This window comes from Squalius cephalus (genome assembly GCF_949319135.1).
Source record: "Squalius cephalus genome assembly, chromosome: 6".
NCBI lineage: Eukaryota > Metazoa > Chordata > Actinopteri > Cypriniformes > Leuciscidae > Squalius > Squalius cephalus.
The window spans coordinates 41,057,257-41,082,371 of record NC_137127.1 but is presented as its reverse complement, the minus strand read 5'-3'; the positions used below and the strand labels follow the sequence as shown (position 1 = coordinate 41,082,371).

Sequence of the window (25,115 nt, the reverse complement as noted above, 5' to 3'; positions counted from 1 at the left end):
TTTGTCCTCCAAACAGTGTGCAAACTGCAAAATGTATTTATGTTGTCTATGCTATATATTATGTAACAAAAAGGGTTAAATTATAAATATTTCATTTTAAAACTTGCCCACCACAGAAGAAACATTCACTTATCTGGATATAGTAATTATATTACATGTATTCCCCAATACAGCAGTTCATTTAGAATTACTGCTCTTATTAAATTATATAAATAAAACTACTTGTGTTACATGTAGCATTTTGGGCCCTATTTTAATGATCTAAGTGCATGGTCTAAAGCGCACGGCGCAAGTGCACTTAGGGTGTGTCTGAATCCACTTTTGCTAGTTTAATGACGGGAAAAATGGTCGGTGCGCCCGGTGCATGGTCTAAAAGGGTTGTCCCTATTCTCTTAATGAGTAATGGGTGTGTTTTGGGCGTAACGTGCAAAAAACCAATGAGAGTGTAATTTCCCATTCCCTTTAAAAGCCAGTTGCGCTCACGCCATGGCAAGTTGCTATTTACATGGTGGAATTTGCAAACGGAAAGACTGAACGCGTCTCCAGAGAGGAAACGTATCTGTTCGTGCGTGAGGTTAAAGTGCGCGAGCAGACCATCTACGGGACAAGCCGGTTTCCACCATATCTTTATGTACACAATAATAATCTTTTACATTGTAATCCTTTTATTTTAAATATTTGGCATGTTTGTGTGCTGCTGCGCGTCCCTGTGTATTTAATAAGCAAAGTGTACACGCGTTGTGCACTCGACTATAGGCGCCCTTTAAATAACAAAAACATATTGCGCCATTTACTTTAGACCAGGTTTCAGTTGGTCAATGGCACAGTCTATTTCAGTTGCCTCAAAATAGCAACGCACCAACAATGCGCCTGAACACACCTCGTTTTCAGACCAGCACACCCATGGGCGCACAAATATGCGCGAATGCATTTGCTATTTAAAAAATGTAGAGCAGGACGTGAAAATTAATTGTCCGGCTTTCCGTGTTTTCACTGTTATAGAGGGCGCTATGACACATTTTCTGGATAAGTACTGAATCTCCTGATCAAAACACATGTGAAGAAGACGCAGAAACAAGCGATCTCATATGTATCATATGCATATGTAAAATAACTGCACATAAATCAAAACTGCCCAATGTTACTGATTAAAATGTGGACCCAGGACGATCTATATGACTGTGCAAGCATTAGGGGTGTTGATAGAATTGATCTACTCAATCTGGATTTAGTCTTTGACAAAAACGTGATTTTTCTCAGCTTTTTGCTTAATATCTTGTTGTTTAAAAGCAGAGGCTCTGTTGTTTCTTTTAATATATTGCATGTTCAGATATTCATACAACAAAATATTCTGGCGGCTATGAAAATTTTGTGAAAATGATCAAAAATGCTGGCAGGGAAAGAGTTAAATGCCTGAATGTTTCACCATTCATTATTACATATTCGGATCTTGAGCGACCCGGATCTATATCTAACAGGGATGGCCCTCTAACTGCCGCAGTAGTGTACAACTCTCCTAATATTTTAATAACAATTTCAAAACACTTGGAATATACGGCACGTGTCGGATAGAATTATTCTGTAATCACCTTTTTTAAAAAGCTTGATGCTGGTCGCTATTCACTGCCATTTCAATGAACGAATGCGAGCGAGACATTAAAAAAAAAAAAAAAAATTCTCCTTTTGTGACCCATAAAAGAAAGAAGGGCATACGGCATTAGAACAACAACAGGGTGAGTAAATTATGACTTAATTTTCATATTACGGTGAACTATCCCTTTAAGGTGGTGTCGTTTAGGTAGAGATACTGCAGGCCTGACTGGGGGATTGGTGTTCAGAGAAGTGCTGACTGGAAGAGTGCCAGGCCTGATTTCCTCCGGCTGACACATGGGCACCCCCGCAGAGAGGCTGATGAACGATTGTCATCGTTACCTGGAGCAAGACTCTTCCTCTTTCGATCCCCTCTGAGTGGAATCAAAGGACAGGGAACTCCTACGGTTCGATCAGAGAACAATCCCATGCTTCTTGTTAAGCTGGAAGAGGGTCTCTTTGATGGGCCGCTCTCGTGGCAAATCAGTATGGTCTTCCTGTCAAGAGCATCTGATTGGGTATCAGAGGAATACAAGTTCTCTCTGAGACGTTCCCTAATACATTACCTGTCAGTCCTCAAAAGAACATCGTAATTTAGCAGTTTTGTTCCATGTCTTCTACATGAACCTCGAACAAAGGAAATGTTAACGGCCACTTCACGTGCGTGACAGTCAGTAATGGATAAATAAATGATGTTGCAAGCTGGTGTCCACATTTATGAAAATATATAGGTCTACTCCGAATGCTGTGCAGTTTGTTAGATAAATGGATACTGCAACCTTTTAAGCAGGTATTTTAGACAAGGCTACACTTTTATTATCAAAATTTGTATTGGTATTATCGATTTCTGTACTTCGCAAATAGTTTGACACATACTTTCAGAAATGCGTTCCGAAGCATTTAGGAATGCAACACAAATATTATTTTATGTAGGTGATCATGATAATTGTCAGAAATGCAAATTTTTTTTTCTTTTTTTTAATATTTTTTTTACTATTTTCTTTCTTAATGGTTTGTCTGCCCTCTAGTGGTTGGAAATGTGTATTAACTGTGTCTTATTATGAGCAAATTCTCTACACCTGTGGACTGTGTAAGAGGACTGTGGATATAAGGAGCCCCGTTGTAACATCTGTGAGGCGGGATTGGTGTGGCGGTCGAGTGGCGCTCGTTTTCCTTGTTTCTGTTTCCCTATTCCCTTTTCTCCCAAATTTTGTTATGTTATTGTTAGTTAATAAAAACCCTATTGGACCGAGCCTTTCGTGTTGACCCTCTTTTGTGTTATGGCACTGGCCGTAACATAATTGGGGGCTCGTCCGAAACTGTTTTTGTGTGGAAGTACTGGTCCCATGTGAGCAATTAACACCCGACCACACGCCAAATGCGGGTGAATTCTGCAATTGGCGGGTAACACTGTCAATCTACCTGCCACATTGGCAGGTAGCCAATGAGAATCGACCCTTTGCGGGGAGTTTGATTGACGGCGATCTGGCCAATCATAATCCGCCTTTTTTTGTCCGACAAAGCAGTCAGGAGAGTTCAACCAGAGCCCGTCTACATTCTAAATTTCTTTAAAAATGACCAAATTTTAACTTTGAGACTTTGTTTAATATCAAAAGTAACCTGTGGACTGTCTTGTCTGTCAGCGTGTTGTGTGTCTCTGCTGCGCGATGTGTTTTTCATTGCGTGAGATCATGGTTTGGCGTGAGCGCGCGCGGTGTAACTTGTCGGACATAGCAACAGTAACTAAAGGGGCCGGGTCTTTGCGTTTTTTTTTTTTTTTTTTTTGCAACTGTTGTTCTTTGACATTTAAACAAAGTCAGCCATTTCGTTGGATTTTAGCTAAAAATGTGGCGGCACATTACTGGAGCATCTGTGAAAGCAGCACAGTTTGAGTGTTTCGGAACGTATGTGATCGGAGAGAAAGATGAGGCCCTTCTCTGACTACGCTTGAATGTGTGAGTAAAGTATTAAACTGTTGGTGAGATGAGATGAGATAACGCTGACATAGGCTACAGTACAATGACAGTTGCACAGATGTTGGGAGTTGGGAACCGGTGAGAAAATGTCCGGTAGCCCACCCGGTAACTTTACCAGTAATAACAATATTAATTTAGTTCTGCTTAACGGTCCCTGAACGCTGTAACTAACAGCTGCCCAGCCATCAACACAGCCGCGTGTGGTTCGTTTACATACGAGCTGCACTAGGTCTATATCTGTATTCTAAGAGTTAATACTTGTATGGATCTCGTTAATAACTTGACAGCACTTACATGTGTATTCTTACAAGTCAAAGAACAAATGTTTGTGCAATTCCTTTTTTTCACCTTTTATGAGGCCAAAAAAAAAAAAACCCTGGCTGGTAAAAAGTCACTGTGGCGGGTGGTCAAAAAAGCTAACTTCAGGCGCTGCATGTGAGTATTTGACCATCTTTTGTGTATTGGCAATGGCTGTAACAACATAAAATGGTTTGATTTTATGGAAAAAAATACAGTTATTATTTTAAAATATGCTACAGTTGGTGACTGTGATAGTACAAGGAGACATTCTCATTCTACAGATCATTTAATAAAATATTGAAAATTTAATTTATTTTCAAGCTCCATTTTACTGAGAGTGAAAAACCACAGTGTTTTATAAACGTGTATAGGCCTATCTGATTTTTTTTTAGGAATGCGCTAGCATACACTGTAGATGAACATGAGAGATTAGACATGAGTTAACATTGACAAAGCTCCCATTTCTAGTGTCACTAATTTTGACAAGCAGTCTTTGAAGTTTCAATGTTTCCACATTCAATCAGGTAGTAGCTGTACTTGTTCCAAAGATGGCCACAGAGTGAACTGACTTGCTTTAAAAGGGACTTTGGTTAAATTAAATTTGAATACATTGTTTTCCTTCGGATGAGACGTTAAACCGAGGTCCTGACTCTCTGTGGTCATTAAAAATCCCAGGATGTCCTTCGAAAAAGAGTAGGGGTGTAACCCCGGCATCCTGGCCAAAATTTGCCCCTTGGCCCCTGTCCATCATGGCCTCCTAATCATCCCCATATACTGATTGGCTTCATCACTGTCTCCTCTCCACCAGTAAGCTGGTGTGTGGTGAGCGTTCTGGTGCAATATGGCTGCCGTCGCATCATCCAGGTGGATGCTGCACATCGGTGGTGGTTGAGGAGATTCCCCCCTTCTATGTAAAGTGCTTTGAGGTCTCAGAAAAAGCGCTATATAAATGTAATTATTATTGTTTTCTGAGTGTACACACACTGGAGACACCACTCTGCTTTGTTCAACTATGACTCTGGAGGCTGTTCATCAATCATGCCATGCCATAGACCAACATTTACATAGTTTTTCATTAAATTAACCTAACAACACTTTGGAATGTACAGTATATACGAATATACTGACTTCAGTACATCTATATATACAACTTGTATCTGCACAAAAGGATGAAAATGCAAGTGAACTTGAACTAAGTTACATGCTAGCCAGAAAGTGTACTCCCATGGATACGCTCTTCCCATCACAACACGCTGAAACACGGGGCAACTAAAGCACAAAGAATTCACAACATTACAGGCCTGGTGTTCGCATTATAATGTTATGTATATGGCTGACGGGCGCTGCAAATCTTGCACTTAAATGTACGCAAAATATTTTGCGAGAGAACGCAAAAGCATTTCACGATCTAAGTGTTTCCAGGCATCACTGAGTGTTTTCAAATCCATAGTTTCACTTTATTTTGCCTGTCTGGATTCTGCATGCTGTCCTACGCTAACCAATCAGACCTCAGGTACCACCCAAAATGGCGCAATAATCAATAAAAAAAGAAATCATAATTTTCGTCCGAGTACTAAAAAATGTGTAGCCAAATTGGCTGGTGAGTGAAACAGTTATTTTCAAACTAATTACAGAGGTAAAATGGGACTTTATTGTCATTTTATGTTGACTTCAAAGCATACTGTTACTGATGATTAAATTTAGGGGCTATTTCACGACACCGTTTTCAACTAAAAACGTAAGACTTTTTATGGTTTTGGCCGTTCGTTTACATGACAAATGTGTTTTGGGTGCCTTCAAATGCAAACTTTTACGAATTTCAAAATGCAAGTTTTTGAAAACGGTCTCCGTGTAAAAAACAAAAACGCAAATATCTGAAAATGATGACGTCATGCTCATGCGTATTACGTGTTCAATCTATAGTGTTTCATCGCCATCTAATGGCCTGGCAGCAGAATACAGGGTTTTTAGGTTTTTTTGTGGATCGGTGTGAATGGGGATCGTTTTGACAATGGTGTCGTCTGTTCGCGGAAAACTCAAAGGAAAAACTTCTCAGTTTTAAGCATGTCGATTTCACTGAAAACACTGCATGCTTGATGCTTTAAGTAAGTTTTACAGCGAAAAACTCTCATTCTCTCACTGTAAAAGGTGTCATTTGCCACATTATTGACTAACTGATGAAACATTTTGGAACGTAAAGACAAAACTGAAATTCCTTTTCGCTACACACCCACACTTATATATAAAAAAACAAAACAGATACACGCAGCCACCCACTATCTGCAGTACACTATTAGACACAGACACCGTCACTCTCTCTTTGGCTTGTTGTTTGTAGCAGGGCCTGGAGGAAATGTCCTTTCCCCAACAGGCAGTGAGCTATGAAGGCACTCTTCCATGGCAGGCTGTGTGGAGGTGTGACATCAGATAAAACCTGTGATAAAAGCAGGCTGGAAGCCCGTCATATGTGCACACTGCCTCTGCCAGGTTCCACAGCATGCCCTGTAATTACACTCGCAGCAAAATTACCCAGCAGATGCATCGTGCTTGTTAATGTCATAACAGGAATGTTGATAAGTGCCGACATGCATGTTCTGTGCACATCGGATCGTGTTTAAAGGGATAGTTCAGCCAAATCTATCAAGCTCCAAAAAAGACAGAAAAGCATCATAAAGTAGTCCATAATCCATATCTGCTATTTTCCAAGTCTTCTGAGGCCATATGCGTGGTCTCGCGTCACAACCATGATATATTTTTGTGACAAACACCAAATGAAAAGAAATAAGTAAATAAATCTAGTAAGGTTCGAGATGCAGCAGGGTGGATGTATGTGACCTTTTGAGAACATGCTCCTGTTCTGCTGTCTGGTTTTGCCCTTTGAGCTCTTATTGTCTTGTAAGGGGATTTTCTTTTCTACCCCTGAAACTGGGTAGGTAATGACACGTATACTGTCTTTTACTGTGTGTGTGTGTGTGTGTGTTATTGGGATTGGTTCCAGGTGGCTTTATGTTCACTTGCAGCTTTTGTAAGTCAGTTTGAGTGTGAAATGCTTTGTGACAGCTCATACTGCTCTGTCATCTTTTTTGAATCCAGTTTTCCATCTTATTCTCGCTCATTAATTATTAAAACCCAGTGTGAACATATGCAAATATGCAAAATCATAATACTAATTTTTATTGGTGTATGTCCTATCATGCAGTGGTGTGAAGAGCTATGTTACTCTTGTTCATTAAACCAACTGTCTAAATCACGAGCTGTAAAACTACTGAGATGCCTTCCTTCCTAGGCATCATAGCAGGTGTGCTTCTGATGCACAGGCTGTTCCAAAATGTCAAACTAAATTGTGGTCTTAAAACATTCCTAGTTTGGCCCAAAATCTCTCTTTGAGAGAATGCAATCCCAGACTGCAGTGCAGAAATGTTGATTATGAATATGTATTTTATTAAGTACCAGAAAGCATCTATAAAAATTGTTCTCTAATAATTGGGTTTTGAATATTTCTTTTGTGCTTATTTATCAAGTTGTTATCTTAGCCACATGCTAATGTCAGATTATTGGAATCAGCAGTTACTTTCGATTGCTAACTAAAGATTATACTCTTTAAAAAAGCTGTTGAGTATTGACAGTCTCAAGGACATAGTGGAAAAATGCAAATGCTTTTGCTGCAGCATTTTAATGTAGCTGTTTGTTGACCAATGACGATTTCAGAGAGGCTGCCTTTTTGTTTCATGAATTCTGATTCACTGTATTGCTACATGGTTTCAAACGTGTCTGAATCTTTCCACACCCTCAAATCTGTATCCTTCACATGTTCAGTCAGAGGTTTGTCTAGTCTCTTGCGTGGTTCTCAAATAAAACAGTAAATACATTGTTTATTGTTTAATTAGAGTCTATCTTGAAATTATTCTTATTTTAGATTGCTGACAGCTCTATATTTTTTGTGTTTTACAGTAAGAAGTGCGTCTGCAGCAAATGACATGCACATCTCATCAATGCTGTCATTGTCACCCGATACATACGTTTATTGTGTAATGTATTATTCCTCCATGAATTTCTGTGTTATGCTACGCAAAACTTGTACTGAAACGGTATTGCAATAACTCGCAGAGTTAGGCTAATTAATTAATTTCCACAGAGCTGTATGTGGATGCCAATTAATAGTGAAGTACATACTGTAGTAAATGACTTTTTATCATGCATACAGTGGCCATTCTTTCGGTGCATCAAACAGGTGAATAGCAGCTTTATATGACTAATGAGCATTATCAACAGAGAGAAAATTAAATGTAACACTTATTAACACGTTATAAACGTTAACAACTTATTCTACTAACCCGAACCCTAACATCTAACCCTAACATAACAATCTACTAATACTCTTGAGAGTTAGGGGTCGTTTACACCATTTTCGACTGAAAACGTAAAACTTTTTTGTACGTTATATAATTATTTACACGACAACGACTTTTGGGGGCCTGAAAACGCAAACTTTTGAAAACTGGTTTCAAAGTGCAAGTTTCTGAAAACGATATCGTTATTGTTTCCGTGTAAACTACAAAAACAGTGACGTCATGCGCATGCTTATTACGTTTAGTCTATAGGCGTGTAGTTTTTACTTACAAAGTGACATCGCCAACTACTGGCCTGACAGCATAATAAGGCATTTTTTGTCGTTTTTTTTGCCGATCTGTGTGAACGGGGATCATTTTGTCAACGTGAAAAATGCAAAAGCAAAACGTTTCCGTTTTTAGTACATTGTTGCGTCTAAACATACCCTTGGTTGACATGCAGTTGTAAGGCTCTTATTTCATTAATGTAAAGAAAAATGATGTCTTTGGGATTTCCACTACGTGACTCAGTGAGTTTGTCTCTGTTTCTTAGCATCAAGCTTAAACTACATCATTTGAACATGAATGGCTGTTACGTTGAATAAAGTTTATCGTTTTATCCATGATATGATATTATAAAGATAATACCCCCCCCCCCCCCCCAAAAAAAAAAAATTAAATATGGGAAAAAATAAAAGTGTTGAGATTATTGTGTGCACATCCCAACATCTGGCAGGTGCTGGACAAAAAGGACTACTAAATAGAAAAGATTGAAATGTCCGCAACACTGCTTACTCCCATATTTTAATAAAAAAAGCAACGTTTCGACCCTACTGGGTCTTCTTCAGGCAAATGGTAAAGCACATTTGATACAGAGATATGTAGGCCTTACAATCAACTGACCCACCCTGTGATTACAATTAGCTTGATTGGGTCTAAACAAGCCTAATGACCCCACTCATTATTGAATTAAGAGAACAATTGCATAGAAAAAACAATCAACATACACAGGAAACTAGTGATGTAGTACTCGAGTCCGGTCTCGGACTCGAGTCCGGTCTCGAGACCGATTTCTGCTTTCTCGGACTCGACTCGGACTTGTTCTTACAAAGACTCGGTCTTGACTCGGACTCGACCCTTCAAAGACTCGGTCTTGACTCGGACTCGGCATAGGCGGTCTCGTCCCATCACTAGTCCACTAGAATACATACCACTAGAAAATTTTAATTGACTGTTCGCAAAGACCCGCCCCCCTTAGTTACTGTCGCTATGTCCGACAAGCTACACCGTTCTCACGCCACACCATGTTCTCACGCAGTGAAAAATACATCGCGGAGCAGAGAGGAGACTGACAACACGCTGACAGACAGGACAGACCAGGTTACTTTTCGGTTACTTTTGATATTAAACATATTAAACAAAGTCTCGCCTTTCAAACTTGGTCATTTTTTAAAAGAAATTTAAACAATAAATACCGTTTTGTGGCTCTTAAATGTGTAGTGACAGATCGCTGTAGAGCATCAGTTAAAGCTGCTCGTGAACCGATCATCTCTTCCTTCTAGTTAATTTATAGCCTCAAATAAACATGAACAAACATAAGAAGCAATGTTGTTTTAACCACGGAAAGGCGTCAGTACACTCCGTGTTTCAAGTTCAAATCCTCCCATGTTAACCAACGGACTCGGTCTCGACTCGGACTCGACCCTTCAAAGACTCGGTCTTGACTCGGACTCGACTGAATTTGAAAACCAACGGACTCGGTCTCGACTCGGACTCGACCCTTCAAAGACTCGGTCTTGACTCGGACTCGACTGAATTTGAAAACCAACGGACTCGGTCTCGACTCGGACTCGACCCTTCAAAGACTCGGTCTTGACTCGGACTCGACTGAATTTGAAAACCAACGGACTCGGTCTCGACTCGGACTCGACCCTTCAAAGACTCGGTCTTGACTCGGACTCGGCATAGGCGGTCTCGTCCCCATCACTACAGGAAACAATTCCATATATATATATAAGTTAACCCCAACAACACATATTAACCCCACAAAAAGAATTTTTTTGGAGAAAAAGCCCCACATATGCATATAACTTGCTAAAATGTAGTCAGAAACAGGAAATTACCTAAACAATCAGTAAATACTCACATACATGTCATGTATATATATAAACCCACAATCAATTACATAGGCTACATAAATACAAATTATATTATGACATATAACATGGCAAAGCCATACATTATAAGAATGGCTTTATATCAAACTATTCATTCAGGCCATAAGGAGACATTGTGTTTAAATAATAAATCCAAAAAGTTTCCCGTTGGAGAAGCCTTTTACCGTGATCTCCTCCTCTAAACGGTTTATTTAAACTCCTCCTCTAAAGGTTTTCCACTCTGATATGAAGGACAGTTCAACCAGGAGTGTTTCCGCTCTGGACCAAGTCCTGCCGCCTGTTACCTCTGCCACTAGTGACTTGTCTCATAGCCGTTTTAAGAAAAGATCGACATTTATTCCTCCTAAGCACCGTAATGCCTCTCTGGATACGTACTGTCGTTTGGTTGAGAATGATGTTAAGGGTCTACTAAAAAATAAAAAAGAATATAAAGTGTACAATAACCTGACTAAAGAGGAAAGAGAAGCTATAATGGATTTGAGTAAGGACAATAGTATTGTGGTACGGCCTGCTGATAAGGGGGGAGCTGTTGTTTTGCAAAATGTTGTTGATTATGAAAAGGAAATTAAAAGACAATTAAGTGATTGTACATTCTATGAGAGATTATCATGTAATCCCACAAACAGGTTGAAGAACGTGGTATATTCCCAATTAGAAGATCACTTTAATAATGGCGAGTTTGAAAAAAGTGCCTTTGAGTTTCTTAAGGTTGAACATCCAGTGATCCCTGTAATTTATACACTCCCCAAAATCCATAAGGGCTTAGATATCCCTCTGAAGGGAAGACCTATTGTCAGCGGGATTGGTAGCCTAACTGAAAATATATCTGCCTTCGTTGATCATTTTATTAAATCAGAAGTGGTTACCCTCCCCTCTTATATACGTGATTCTATTGATTTTATCAATTCGCTAAAAACCTTTGATCTTATTTCTGATGATTGTTTATTGGTCACTTTTGATGTTCAGAGTTTGTACACAAATATTCCGCATGATGGTGGCCTAGAAGCACTTCAGTATTTTCTCTCTCTAAGTAAGGTTGAGCTAAAACCTAGCACTGAGTGCATATTAGACTTGGCTAACATAGTTCTTACTAATAACTTTTTTCGCTTCCAAGATGAGTTTTATATTCAAAAGAAAGGCACTGCCATGGGAAGCAAAATGGCCCCTAATTATGCCTGTTTATATATGGGTCGTTTTGAGAATCAATTTGTGCTGCATCAGAGAAATTCTTTTTACTCTAAGATCTTATTTTACAAGAGATTCATTGACGATATTTTTCTGATTATTGACTGCACAGTGGATGAATTAAATGTTTTTCATGAGTATCTGAATTCTTGTAACGAACATTTGAAATTTACCTTGGAATATGACAGACAATGCATCAGTTTTCTTGATATTCAGATATATAAAGATGGTATGAGTTTAAAAACTGATCTTTTTCACAAGCCTACGGATCGCAACACTATACTGCATGGGGATAGTTTTCATCCCAGGCCATTGGTCAAAAGTCTACCAATCAGTCAGTTTAGTCGTGCACGCAGAATATGCAGCGATAACACATCTTACTCAAAGCAAGCTGCGGACTTGACAAAAAGATTCCTCAACAGAGGGTACAAACAAGAGTGGGTTAATTCAGCCAAAGCACGCTTTGATCAGATAACGCAAGACGAGTGCCTTCGATCAAATAAACGCACAAAAAACCCAAATAAGTCTCCTTTATGTTGTGTAAAATATTCTCCACTTGTGTCAGAATTTAGAGGATCTGTTTATAAACATTGGCATATTATTGATTCGGACCCTAAATTAAACAAAGTTTTCCCAGAAAAGCCTAAGCTTATTTTTAAGCGTGCTTCTAACTTAAAAGACCATCTAGTTAAGAACGACATACGTCCACAACTTATAATGCCTTTTCCTAGCATGCCAGATGGCAATTATAGATGTGGCAGTTGTGCCCAGTGCTCGTACACGTATAAGTGTAAAAATTTTAATCATCCACACACTGGTAAGACATTATCTATTCGCGGCACTATTACATGTAGCACCACACATGTTATTTATTTAATCAGTTGCCCATGTGGGTTATCATATGTTGGTAAAACAACGAGAGCGCTACGGACTAGAATCAGTGAGCACAGAAGCACCATCAGAAAAGGAGATGAACGCAGTCCTGTTGCCGCTCATTTTAAATTAGCTGGGCATAATGTCAGCGCCCTTAGATATATCGGGGTAGAGCGGGTCAATAAACCGTTTAGAGGAGGAGATCACGGTAAAAGGCTTCTCCAACGGGAAACTTTTTGGATTTATTATTTAAACACAATGTCTCCTTATGGCCTGAATGAAGAGTTTGATATAAAGCCATTCTTATAATGTATGGCTTTGCCATGTTATATGTCATAATATAATTTGTATTTATGTAGCCTATGTAATTGATTGTGGGTTTATATATATACATGACATGTATGTGAGTATTTACTGATTGTTTAGGTAATTTCCTGTTTCTGACTACATTTTAGCAAGTTATATGCATATGTGGGGCTTTTTCTCCAAAAAAATTCTTTTTGTGGGGTTAATATGTGTTGTTGGGGTTAACTTATATATATATATATATGGAATTGTTTCCTGTGTATGTTGATTGTTTTTTCTATGCAATTGTTCTCTTAATTCAATAATGAGTGGGGTCATTAGGCTTGTTTAGACCCAATCAAGCTAATTGTAATCACAGGGTGGGTCAGTTGATTGTAAGGCCTACATATCTCTGTATCAAATGTGCTTTACCATTTGCCTGAAGAAGACCCAGTAGGGTCGAAACGTTGCTTTTTTTATTAAAATATGGGAGTAAGCAGTGTTGCGGACATTTCAATCTTTTCTAAAAAATAAAAGTAAAACAGATTATTGTGACTATTAATGAAGTTGCTTCCTAAGAAGATAATTTCAATTCAATCACTTACAATGTTGATATTCTTAGATGGCAACTGCTTATAGACAGTAGGCAGTGAGGAAGCTCACTAGGGTTTGAAACAGAGCCAAGAACTCACCATTTACAATCCTGACTCAGCGATTCCCTAAAGGCATGAAGGCAGAATTTTGTGACGGGCAGCATGTTCTACACTTAATAGGTGAGGGGAAGAAACGAAAGCAGCACAAAGTGACAGCTCTGTGGAGACAGACAGCAGATCTACGAGCCATTACCTATAGAGATAAAGAGACAGTTTGGAGAGCTGAAGTAATGCAGGAAGGAATGGCCACTAGGGAGATTTTTCACGGCTTTGGGGGCAGTTGTGGCCTAATGGTTAGAGTCTGTTTGGTAACCCGAAGGTTGCTGGTTCGATTCTCAACAACGGCAGTAACGACCCTCAAGACACCCACTTTCATTTGAACAACCTATGATCTCGGAAAAAGCCCGGCCTGTTATACGTTAATGCTCTCACGGAAGGCTTGAGGAAAGTACTATAGTTGTGGATCAGCGCTGCAGTGGTGATGCTGTCTGGCGGTACGAGAGGTGAAGGGCACTGCATTATTGATGGGGCTTATTCAGCTTGACTGAGCAGACTCGCATCTCAAACAGATTATTGACCAGCACCCTGGAGTCTCAGAGCTTGTGCATGCCATGAGATGATATACATGCTCACTCAACACATCAGTGGATAACCTTGTTATGCGCTCTCAGTGCAGTGGGTGACGCATAAGGCCACAGATGAAACCTGATCCTGGAGTAAATTCCTGTGTTTATCTCAGTTAGAAGCCATGACTAGACTTAAGCCAGTTCTTTCAATAGGAAGCAAGACATTTGCAAATAGAAATCTAAGTTAGTTTTATGAATTTCTTTGAATTAGAATTTTATTTCTTTACATTCAAATTTGAATTGCAATTATACATTCTGTTTGCAACCTCAACTCAAATTCATTTCAATTCAAGGATTGATTTAGCATTTAATATTCATTATCAATCACTTCTAAAGACCAAGAATGATAACTACTGTAAAGGTAATAATAACTATATTCGTCCACATCTAAGGATGATAACCCTGTTTATTATAAGCATGCATTGCTATGTTGTCTGCCGCTTTAAAAGTCGGGTGGATTCGGATTGCCTATCATGATTGTTTTTTATCATTCATCAGCTGGAAAAAAACTCGTCCTGAAAGTGAATTGAGGATACTAATTGTTGCAGTTTGCAAGAAGAATTTTTCCCCAATCTCTCCTGATGCTGCTCAAGAGTTCATGGTAATCGTCTGATTCACCTTTTCATGATGGGTCATACATTTTCAATAATAGACAGATCTGGACTGCAGGCAGACCAGTCAAGCACATCCACTCTACAGTGTAGTGTCTTAGAAACCACTCTGTTGAAGCAGATGCACAATGAGGCCTGACATTGTCTTGCTTCCCAGGAAAGATGTCATCTTGATGGCAGTATATACTGTATGTCTCTGTACAATCCCAATATACACTTCTACATCAGTGGTACCTTCACTCATTTTCAAGTCACCCATGCCGTTTGCACTGATGCACCCCATACCATGACAGATTTTTGCTTTTGCACCTGTCGCTGATGAAAATCTGGATGGTCCCTTATGGCTTTGGGACTGGGAAATTGATTCTGTTTTTCCCCCAAAACAATCTGAAACATGGATCTGACCACAGCACACATTTCCACTGTCTTTTGGACCGTCGGAGATGAGCTGAGGCCTAGAGAACTCGGCCGCATCTCTGCAAATAATTGATGTATATCTTTCTCCTTGCATAAACAGAGATTTAAGTTGCATTTCTTGATGCAGAGGCAGACTGTTAAGTGTTTTTTAACAGAGTAACTTGACAGCTTCTTATTCAGTGCCATCTGGAGGCTCAAAGGTTACGCACATTGAACGGAGGTCTCCTGCCTTCACCTACACAGGCTGAGATTTATCTCAATTCCCTGAATCTTTTCACAATATTTATTTTATTTTTTTCACTTTTATTTTGCCTCTGCCCCAACTTATTTGGAGTGTGTTGCAGCCATCAAAATCAAAATTTGTTTATATTTACAAAATACACTTATGTTGGCCAGTGAAAACATTGGAAATCATTTCTTCATAGTTTAGTCAGTTAAATAAAGGTGCAAGAGAATAACAAACCACAGATTATTCTAAAAAATGTGGGGTTATATATCTGAAAGGTAGCAGATATAGTACAACCTTGTTAATTCTTTAGGCCAGATAAAGGAAAGAACGGTCATGAAAATCTATATTTCAGTGTATATTTCACTGTAAATTTCTAACTTTTATGACAAATATTGACTAACTATTGTAAGTGGAACTTTAGGGAAAATGCAATAAGATATGTTCATGTTATGAGATATGTAACATTGTACCCTGATGTTATGAAGTGTGGAAAAAATCACATCACATCCTGTTGTCCTTTGCTGCACTGTTTTCTTTAGTTAGGAATCATGGCTAATTTATTCATATATAATCTGTAACCTTTGGAATTGAACTCTGGAAGTGGAATGTTCCAGTGTTTACTAAATGCGGGATTGCAGTGTTCTCTGTGTCCTCCCTAGTGACCTCTGTATGATCTAAACTGCATTCTGTATGTTTGATACATGAGACTCAAAGAGCCAGACGTTACAGAAATGTTATTTCTGTCTACTCTTGACCTTCATGTAAGGTCAAAAAGTGGGCAGAAAATGAACACAAATTACAGTTTGCTGAAACTGTATGATGCACACACACACACACACACACAAAAAAATTCAGATAAAAACAAAAGTCATTAAGTGCAAATCTCAAGGAAAAATGGCCACAAATAAAACCTTATGTTCACTTTACTATCCTCTCAGCTTTTTTCAGTGTCAATGCTATGGATAGCCTATATTTTGTAAGTGAACCATAATGCCCCAAATTACATTTGCATTGAACCTAAAAGCAAAGTAGCCACAGGACTGCGAATTATATGGAATGAACTTTTGATCTTTCTGGAATTACAAGCCTCCGTTGCAGCAGATCAGTGTCAGTCTGCGTATTAGCGCTGGTGTATGTAATGAGCCTTGCAATGCATTCTTGTGGCCTCTCTTGATAGATGTCAATGAATAATTTATCAAAACAACAGTCAAAAGTGCAAAGTAAGAATTCTTCCCCGCCCCGTCGTGAATCTCTACGTATTGCTCTTTTGACAAATCTTATGCTCTTAAGCTTGAAAGAGCCATTTTCCAACCCTACATTCTTTCAAAAATAAGATTTAAGGAGAAAGTAATGAGAAACCCTTTTCAGAGTTTTCTTTGTCAGAGAGCTTTTGAAGGCTTTTGTTGGTATTTGGAGGAGCAGTCGGGTCTATCACCTCTTTAAGACATGATGAAATGGCTTTTCTCTGCAGTCTCATTACCTTTTTTGATTGAGTTGCTTAGCGTTTCCTGATCGAGTCCTTTCCGCCCACTCTTCATGACTGAGATGTGCGTTTAGCACGCCAAATGAGAGCTCATTTACTCTCAGCAGGGAGTGAAGATTATGTCTTTTTGTACAGACTCATAGCTTCATGTTGAATAGAGGATACACCTTTGACTGAAGTGGATAGATTTTTGTTTGATTTAAGCTCAAACTTAGCTTTCATGTGTTTTTAAAGTCTTTGAATGCATTTATGCACCATGATAGTTCGGTCAGGGCTGGTTCACACAGAATGGGTTTTTGCTGTTAAAAACGTGAGACGCAGGTCAGTGGAATGAAAAAAAGGGCAAGGTCTAGAAACGTGTTTTTTTTTAAGTTGCACTTCTTTTAACTTGAGCGCTGCGAAAGATGTGACACGCGAGCCAACAGCTGAAGATGTCTTTCTAGCGTGTTTGCATCATAAAACAATGGTAAAGTAGAGCATTGGAATGGAAAAACATATTTTGTGTGAATGGCCCCTTAAATTGATTGTGTCACCTTAATTAAACCTTATATTACGGGGCTGTTGAGTGCTTGAATCTGATTGGTTGATGAACGTTCTAAGGTGTGCAGTTATTCTCAGGAAAACACACAGTAGTAGTTCCAGGCAGGTCTTGACCGCATTACATGTCCATATTGCCAAATGATTTCAGTTATTTTAAAAGTCCTTATAGCCTACAACAGCAAAAAAAAAAAAAAAAAAAATGACACTGACCAAGCAAATAAATATAGTAAATCGGATAAAAACAACAAATTACGACACTTTTTGTCACAAAATTGCAGAAAAAGCACATACTCTCCCACTTAAATGCACACATATTGTACTGACACACACTCGCACAGAAATATGTTGTCAGCGCTAGCAACATAAAAGCCATGACATTTCTCACTAGCGAGGTAGTAACAGCGCTGTTCTTTAAACAGATAAACGTACAGTTTCGCTGTAAGTACTGAAGAGACGCTGCAGCCGAACACTGTTGAGAGATTAAGACACGGACTAAGTTTAGGTAATTCACACACGCTTAATCTTTCTCTCTCTGTAATAATTGCATTAAAAACTCCACTTTGCGTCGTGGCTGCATTACCACCTCGGTAGGGCTGGGCGATAAAACGATAACGATAATTATCGCGATATAATTTTTCTAGATAAAACGATATCAAGAGTTCGATAATGTTTATGCGCCAAAAGCGGAACGAAACTCATTTTAGCCGCGCGCCACACGGACCATTTATCCGCTCGGCTCAAAGGCAGCGCAGCGCGAGCTCACTAGCAGATGCGTTTACTCTGATCAGTCTCGGTCAGTGAGAAGCGCTTCAGTTCAGCGAAGAACACAAATGTCTCCGTGATTTAAACCAGTTTAAAGGCAGATGAAACAGCGCTGATAAACAAGAGAAACACTGTGCGCAGAAGGCTTTTCCGTCTACAAATTCCCATAATTTACCATGGATTTGCTGTAACGTTAGCCTATATTAACTGCACCATGAAATGTGGGATATACATATTGAATTGTAATATATTATTAATGTAGACGATGTATTAAAGGACTGATGGAATATAATTACAGTATTTAATAATGTATTTAGGCTACTGTTTTTCATACAAATACGATAGAAACCATACATTTACATTTTGCCATGATAGTGAGGTTATCATGATCTAAATGCATGATATTTGATGACCAATGGTTAAGTTTAATAAAACTCAAACAGTCAGAATATTACATTTTACCAAATAAAAATTAGCACATGCAGAAACTAAGAAATTAATTGTCCAATAAAGATATTTATTTTGTTAAGGAAAAATGACAAATGTTTGAATGCTCTACCTCAGATTTGTGAAATGTTCACCTGTTTGGCAAGTGTTTGTCATGATATGTTCTGACAATAAAGAGTAGTTTAAAACCACAATTAACGCTCTGGTTTCTACAACTTTCACTTAGGAGCAAAAATCTGCCTTTAAACTTGAAAGAAATAAAGATTTGACTTTTATCGTGATAATTATCAATATCGACTGATATAAAAAAAAATATCGTGATTTTTTTTTTTTTGCCATATCGCCCAGCCCTACACCTCGGTGTGCATTATTTTCTAATAATTCAATGGCCCGTCATCAATTATTCTTTACTTGCGTTACTCTTGCGGAACATTCATGGGAAATAAATCTCTCTTTCTCTGTTTCAGACCTCTCAGCAGCCGTGCAGAAGTTCTCCCAGTCTTTACAGGAGTTCCAGTTTGAGTGCATTGGCGATGCAGAAACGGATGATGAGGTGAACATTGGTAAGTGTGAGGTCAACTGCTGTTTTGAGGTCTTGTAGATGCATGTAGGAATGACAAATCACAAATGGGATATCTCAGCTATTGGATAAAATGCAGAGCAAGTCTCTCACATTGGCAATAGAATCACCATTTTATTACTCGCTAGCTTAGACTATACAAACTTAGAGCTCTTTTTATTTCGTTTGTATCTTTGTTTTATTGTAATTGTCCTATTGTTTGTAATTTGCCTATTTGTTATTATTTTTAACTGCTGATGCGGAAAAAAACCGAATCATCAACCCCTAGTTTCAGGTGTTATTGTTTACCTGGATGTTCTTGATGTTAAGTTCTAGGTTGATAAAACTATATATTACCAAGTTGAGCAAAGAGCTGTTGGTATTTAAATATTGGAATTAGGTTTATATTTTTCATTTACATTGATGTAAGAATTACATTGTCAGATTTGAGACATTACTTTTTATGTCATGCTAAAACACTGCTGTTCCTTTCAGAATTTCAGAATACTTTCTTTTCCCAGAAAAAATGTGAAACACATACAGTATATTAGTTACATGATCAGACCAGATCAGTTTTTAAATATTTTTTAAATGCAATTTAAATAGATTTTACACACTTAAAGCAATATCATATCGCATCTCGAATATCGCATTTAACAAGTTATCACATATCGCATTTATATTGCAAATTAAATCAGTTTATCTTTAGCATAACAGCTAAACTAACAAACATCAGGCAATCAAGCGTTTTTTTTTTTTTTTTTTTATAATAGAACTTTAGTAATTATAACTAAAATGTGGCAACCATGCAAGGAAATGTATAATTACATATGTGTTATATTAAACTGAGCTTAAAAGTAAATTGAAAGTAAATCATAACCGAGAAGTCCATTAACTCGCCTAAGCTATGAACTCATCATCTGAGCGATAAAATGTTCTTCCAGACCCATTAAAGACAATCTGCTTAACCATTCTGAGATCATTTTAATGGAAAGTTCCTCTAATGCTCTGAGGAATAGTTTCCTTCCAAATTCCCAAATGTCCTGCACCCTCCCAGATGGATGGGATTGTCATCTTAATCAAGACTTATCCCTGGAAATTTCATGTGAGTTCATTGGAGCATAAAGGGATTTCAATGCTTTTTTTCTTCCACTCCGACTCTTTTACTTTCGGCTATTGAACACAAACTTTTTAAAGTCTTAAACGTGTGAGCAGTCACTGAAGGACTTAGAATTCATCGTTTTGATTAGTAAATGTATTCTTGTATGAAAGCAAGCGTTGGGCATGCTTGAAATCCTGTCCCAATCCTGATTTAGCTCAAGGCAGGTCTTGGTAAGATTGCCTGCCCAGCATGCATAATGTATTGTATTGATTTTCTTACATTCTAGACGAAAAGCTCTCGGCTCAGCCCCCTTTAAAAGATCAGAGTAACTAATTGTGATTTGTGTCAGAGATTAAGGAGAATGCAGACTGCTCACCCCACGGTGGGCACTGAGCAGATGTGCTGAGAGTTCGTATGCCCTGATGGGTTGATCACTCATTCTGTTCTGACTCTTTTAGCATCCATTCATCTCTTCCTATGCTTTTCTCGTTCCAGCGTTCTCTCCTTATGTGTCATTACTTTGTTTATTATCTTCCTGCACTGCTCTGTGCATTGTGTGCTGGCTTGACACTCAGACCATCTGCATCTAACAGTTGGCTTCCCATCTTTCCATACTCTCGATCTCACAAAGCAACCTGTCTTTTAGCCTACTACCTTTTCCCCTTCTTTTCCCTGGGAATCTGATGGGAGAAAAGCTAATTAAATGTGTTGAGATGGGGCAAAGCAAGCCCACAATGGAGTTCATTTTGGCCCTTTAATATCCCCGTCTGGTCGTCAGATAGGAATGTGGTGAATTGTTGCCATTTTTTCCCCTATTTGTCTGGTTAAAAAGGATGTTGGGCAAGCCAACCATATTGGGAATGTTTTGTAAGGTAGCAAAAACATCTTTATGGTTGTTTATCTAATGGACAGCTTTAATGGACAGAAGCATTGATGGGTAGGAAATAATAGGGCTACAGATATTGATTTATACTTGTAATGTGGCAGAATGATTTTGGTTTACATTCCATGGACAAGTGAATGTTGATGAATCCTGTGACTGCATGTTAATGCAATCTCTTTGCCATGAATCCAGCATTTTGTTCACAGTCCATTCAGTAACACTCAGATGAATGCTGCGCACAAAAATAGCAGGCCAGGCACTTTGCAAAATTGCAAGTTCCGATCTAACGGTTTTATGCAACTTCCAGGTGTATAGCTGTGGATGTTTGCTTAACACTGACACAAAACCAGGCTTCATTCACTCCAAAGGAAAGTATATTTACACTGTGTGAATAGTTCAGACCCTCTTCAGGGTAGAGTTGCACCAGCCATTCCCAAGTTCTTTCTTAAATTGGAATGTAAAGTCCACACTAGAGGCTTAGTAACTACTAGCTACTGTAGATTGTATCTAACTCTACTTTATTCGGTTGAACCATTTGTTCTTAAAGGAATAGTTCACTTTAAAATGAAAAGTTTTAAGGTTTGTTGTTTCAAACCTGTATGAATTTCTTTCTTCTGCTGAACACAAAGGAAGATATTTAGAAGAATGTCAGTAACCAGACAGTTTTTGGGTCCCAATGACTTCCATAGTATATTTTTTTCCTACTATGGAAGTCATTGGGACTCAAAAACTGTCTGGTTACTGATATTCTTCTAAATATCTTCCTTTCTGTTCAGCATAAGAAAGAAATTCATACAGCTTTAAAACAACATGAGGGTGAGTATATGATGACAGAATTTTCATTTTAAAAGTGAACTTCTCCTTTAAGTCGCATAATATAATGTTTACCCTCAATGCAGCTTTCAAATACTTGAGCAAAAGTTGTGTTGAAATGCCTTGAATTTCAGTTTATCCTTTTTTGCCTCACGTAACTAATGGTAAAAATAATTTTCCATTAAATACGATACTACTTAATCATGAATGAAGTGTTTTTATATCTAATTATTACATGGCTCTGTGGAATGCTTGATTCTGATTGGTACATCGCGCCATCCAGTGGTATGTTATGTAAGGGATAATGTACATTCACCCGGTTGTTATCTCAGAATAAACCCCCGACAGGGTGATGAGATCCCCGACGCGAAACAGAGGCGCGAAGCATTATTTTCAATTAATTGAAAATAATTGAGAAATATTGATCTGAGTTGAAATGTTTTATTAGGTCTTTAAATGCAAAGCTTCCACAGAGAGAGCAGTTGCTAGCGCGGCAAGTTCAAACTAGACGGACATTTAAGAGATACGGTATACAGTCATACCACTTATTATACATCATTTCGCCACATAAATAATTATGAAGACCCTAGCCCTAACCCTTGAGACTGCGCTCTAGAGTCACGGCGGCCACTGCACCTGGGGGTAAGGACAGACGAGGCGAGTGATAAGGAGACGGAAGGATAAGGAGAGACAGAGACGAGAGCGGGGAGAGAGGAAAGAAAAGAAAAAAAATCTCAGCCCACTTCCCAAAACGCACTACCTTTCGGTCCTCCACCAGCTGGATGAACTCCTCTGTGATGCCTGGCGGTGGTTCTGGATAGCCCTCGGTAGAGGGCCTCTTACTCCTCCGACGCATTATAACCCATTATAATCAGTGATGCTGTCTACACTAGATGTGGCGCGACGCGACATGACAAATTCCCGACATTAAACTCATGCCCTGTTTTATTCATAACATACTTCAAGCACTCACACTACTTCTGACTGGATTTGCAATGGTCGCTGTGTAGACAGCCTCAAACTATTGCGATGCGACAGCTGTCACTTCCGGTGTAGACATGGTGTAACCAAGATTTGAAGCAGGATTTCCACTTTTTTTTAAGGATCATACCCAGTATTATAGCAGTATTATAGCAGCCATCCGCTATGGCATCGATCATTGAAGACCCCATATCAGTTGACCACTAGAAAGTTCTCATCTATCACTCTTCATGGAAAGTTTTCAAAGTGTCTGGTATTTCTGTTTTGATCCCATAGTGTCCCATCCCTAAAAGGGTAAGATTACTCTTACTGAAGAAAAATGTAATTGTCTTGTGGAATCAATCTGGTCATCGATGAAAGTGAGCTTTCGGAGTGACTTGACCGGACCCCTCGTGTGCTGTGGGACCAGAATCTTGATGTAGCTGAGCTGCAATCTACTTTGAAGCTCCAACCAGTCTGTGTCGCATCAGCAGTCTGTCTGGGAGTACAGACAGGGTCACCTGACCTCCTATCGATTTCATTCCATGACTTCCTGCTGTGACATTCACAATCCACACCAGTTATCCTGAAATCAATCTCACTGAAAGATTGATGTAGCTATAGAAATATTAATTGTCCTGTAAGTACAAGACTGTTTCACTTCAACCGCGATGAGCCAATGACTGTTGCCGGCCATACTTTCTTACTTCTGTACTTTCCTCTTTTTTATCTTTGAGTCTCTCTCTTTCCCATTGTCTCACATAACAGAGATGCCAATTTGTAGACCAACCCAGAAGGAGATTGTGTTGATCTAAGCATTTAATAGTGCAACCATCAAGTAGAAATTAATATTTTTCCCTTACACCTTGAATCATTATTTTTTCAACAATGTTTTGAAATATATTTAAAAAATAATAATAATAATAATATTTATTTATTTATTTATTTATTTATATTTATTTTTACAAGTTCACAAATATCAAATATTAAGATATTTAAATATAATATATACACATCACAATGATATTTTACAACCTGAACTAACCATGTCATAAAGTATGCTCTGTGTGTGTGTGTGTGTGTGTGTGTGTGTGTGTGTGTGTGTGTGTGTGTGTGTGTGTGTGTGTGTGTGTGTGTGTGTGTGTGTGTGTATATAGACATGCACATTAAAAATTTCAAGTCAGATTAGATTGACATCAAACATTTTGATGACTCATCTTGTACTACACAGATTTTTTTGTCCAATCAAGTGCTCTCTGGATTGTTAAATGCCCTGCCCGTTTCGATATGTCCTGCCTAAACTTCCTGTTCCATAGGAAATATTGCAATAAAGAACAATATCGAGAGCTTTTAAAACATTTATTTTATTTTTTTCCTGAAGCAGTGTCGTTTGCGACTGGTCTTAATTTATGTATAGTGCATTTGGGGTTTCTAAATGAGAGGGCGATTCCATGTCTGCCTTTCTCATCAGTCCTTCTCAAATGTATGTATGTCAGATCTCTTTTGTCCTGAGCCAAAAGCCCATTTCACAGAATGACTCATCACTTCTGTCATTCTCCCCATTAACCTGTGAATGATACATATGCTCTAACCCCTTTTAGCCACTATATTCTGCCTTAAGTACCTCATATAGTTCAATAGAGACATTTATCCACAGCCTCTACCCTTATCTTCCACATCAAATTTGTCTCACTCTCTCCCACTCATTTCCTGTTCTCTTCTTCTTATCTTTTCACATTCAGTTTCTTACTCTCTCTACTTCTGATAAATAAATGCACGGTCACTTTCGTTGCTAAAATGTCTAATGTGCAGTTTAGACATGTTAAGTTTAGGGCTAGTTGAGTTGAGTTTAACGCGACAATAACACATTCCCCCAGTTTCACAGTCCCAGACTAAATGTTTGAGCTGTTTTATTTGAAGGCTACTTGTTTTATCTCAAGATGCACCCCAGTAATGTTTTTTTTTTTCTAAGGCATGGTTATAAAAGCTACTTAAATGTCCTAACTGGACTAAGGCCTTATCCTGGCTTAATCTAAGCCTTGTCTGTGAAACCGGGCCATTAATTAACATTAACGGGCCATTAAATAGTGACGTTAAAGCAAGCTTTATTTAATATATATATATATATATATATATATATATATTTATATATTTATTTATTTATTTATTTATTTATTTATTTATTTCAATACATAAATATAAAATATAATAAACGATGCATAAATATTTAATATTTTAAACTAGGGCTGGGCGATATGACCAAAATCTCATATCATGATGTAAGTCATCTCATATCCCGATAACGATATATATCAC

At 38.4% G+C, this 25,115-nt stretch overlaps 1 protein-coding gene across 8 annotated transcripts in view; it reads left to right on the top strand.

The window, feature by feature from the left end:
* arhgap42b (Rho GTPase activating protein 42b) overlaps nt 1–25,115 on the top strand; it is a 147,262-nt gene that overhangs the window by 16,578 nt on the left and 105,569 nt on the right. For all 8 annotated transcript variants that reach the window (XM_079874371.1, XM_079874369.1, XM_079874368.1 and 5 more), the window contains exon 2: nt 18,950–19,045. In XM_079874371.1, coding sequence (XP_079730497.1) covers nt 18,950–19,045 — 96 coding nt within the window. The remainder of the gene's footprint in view (nt 1–18,949; nt 19,046–25,115) is intronic.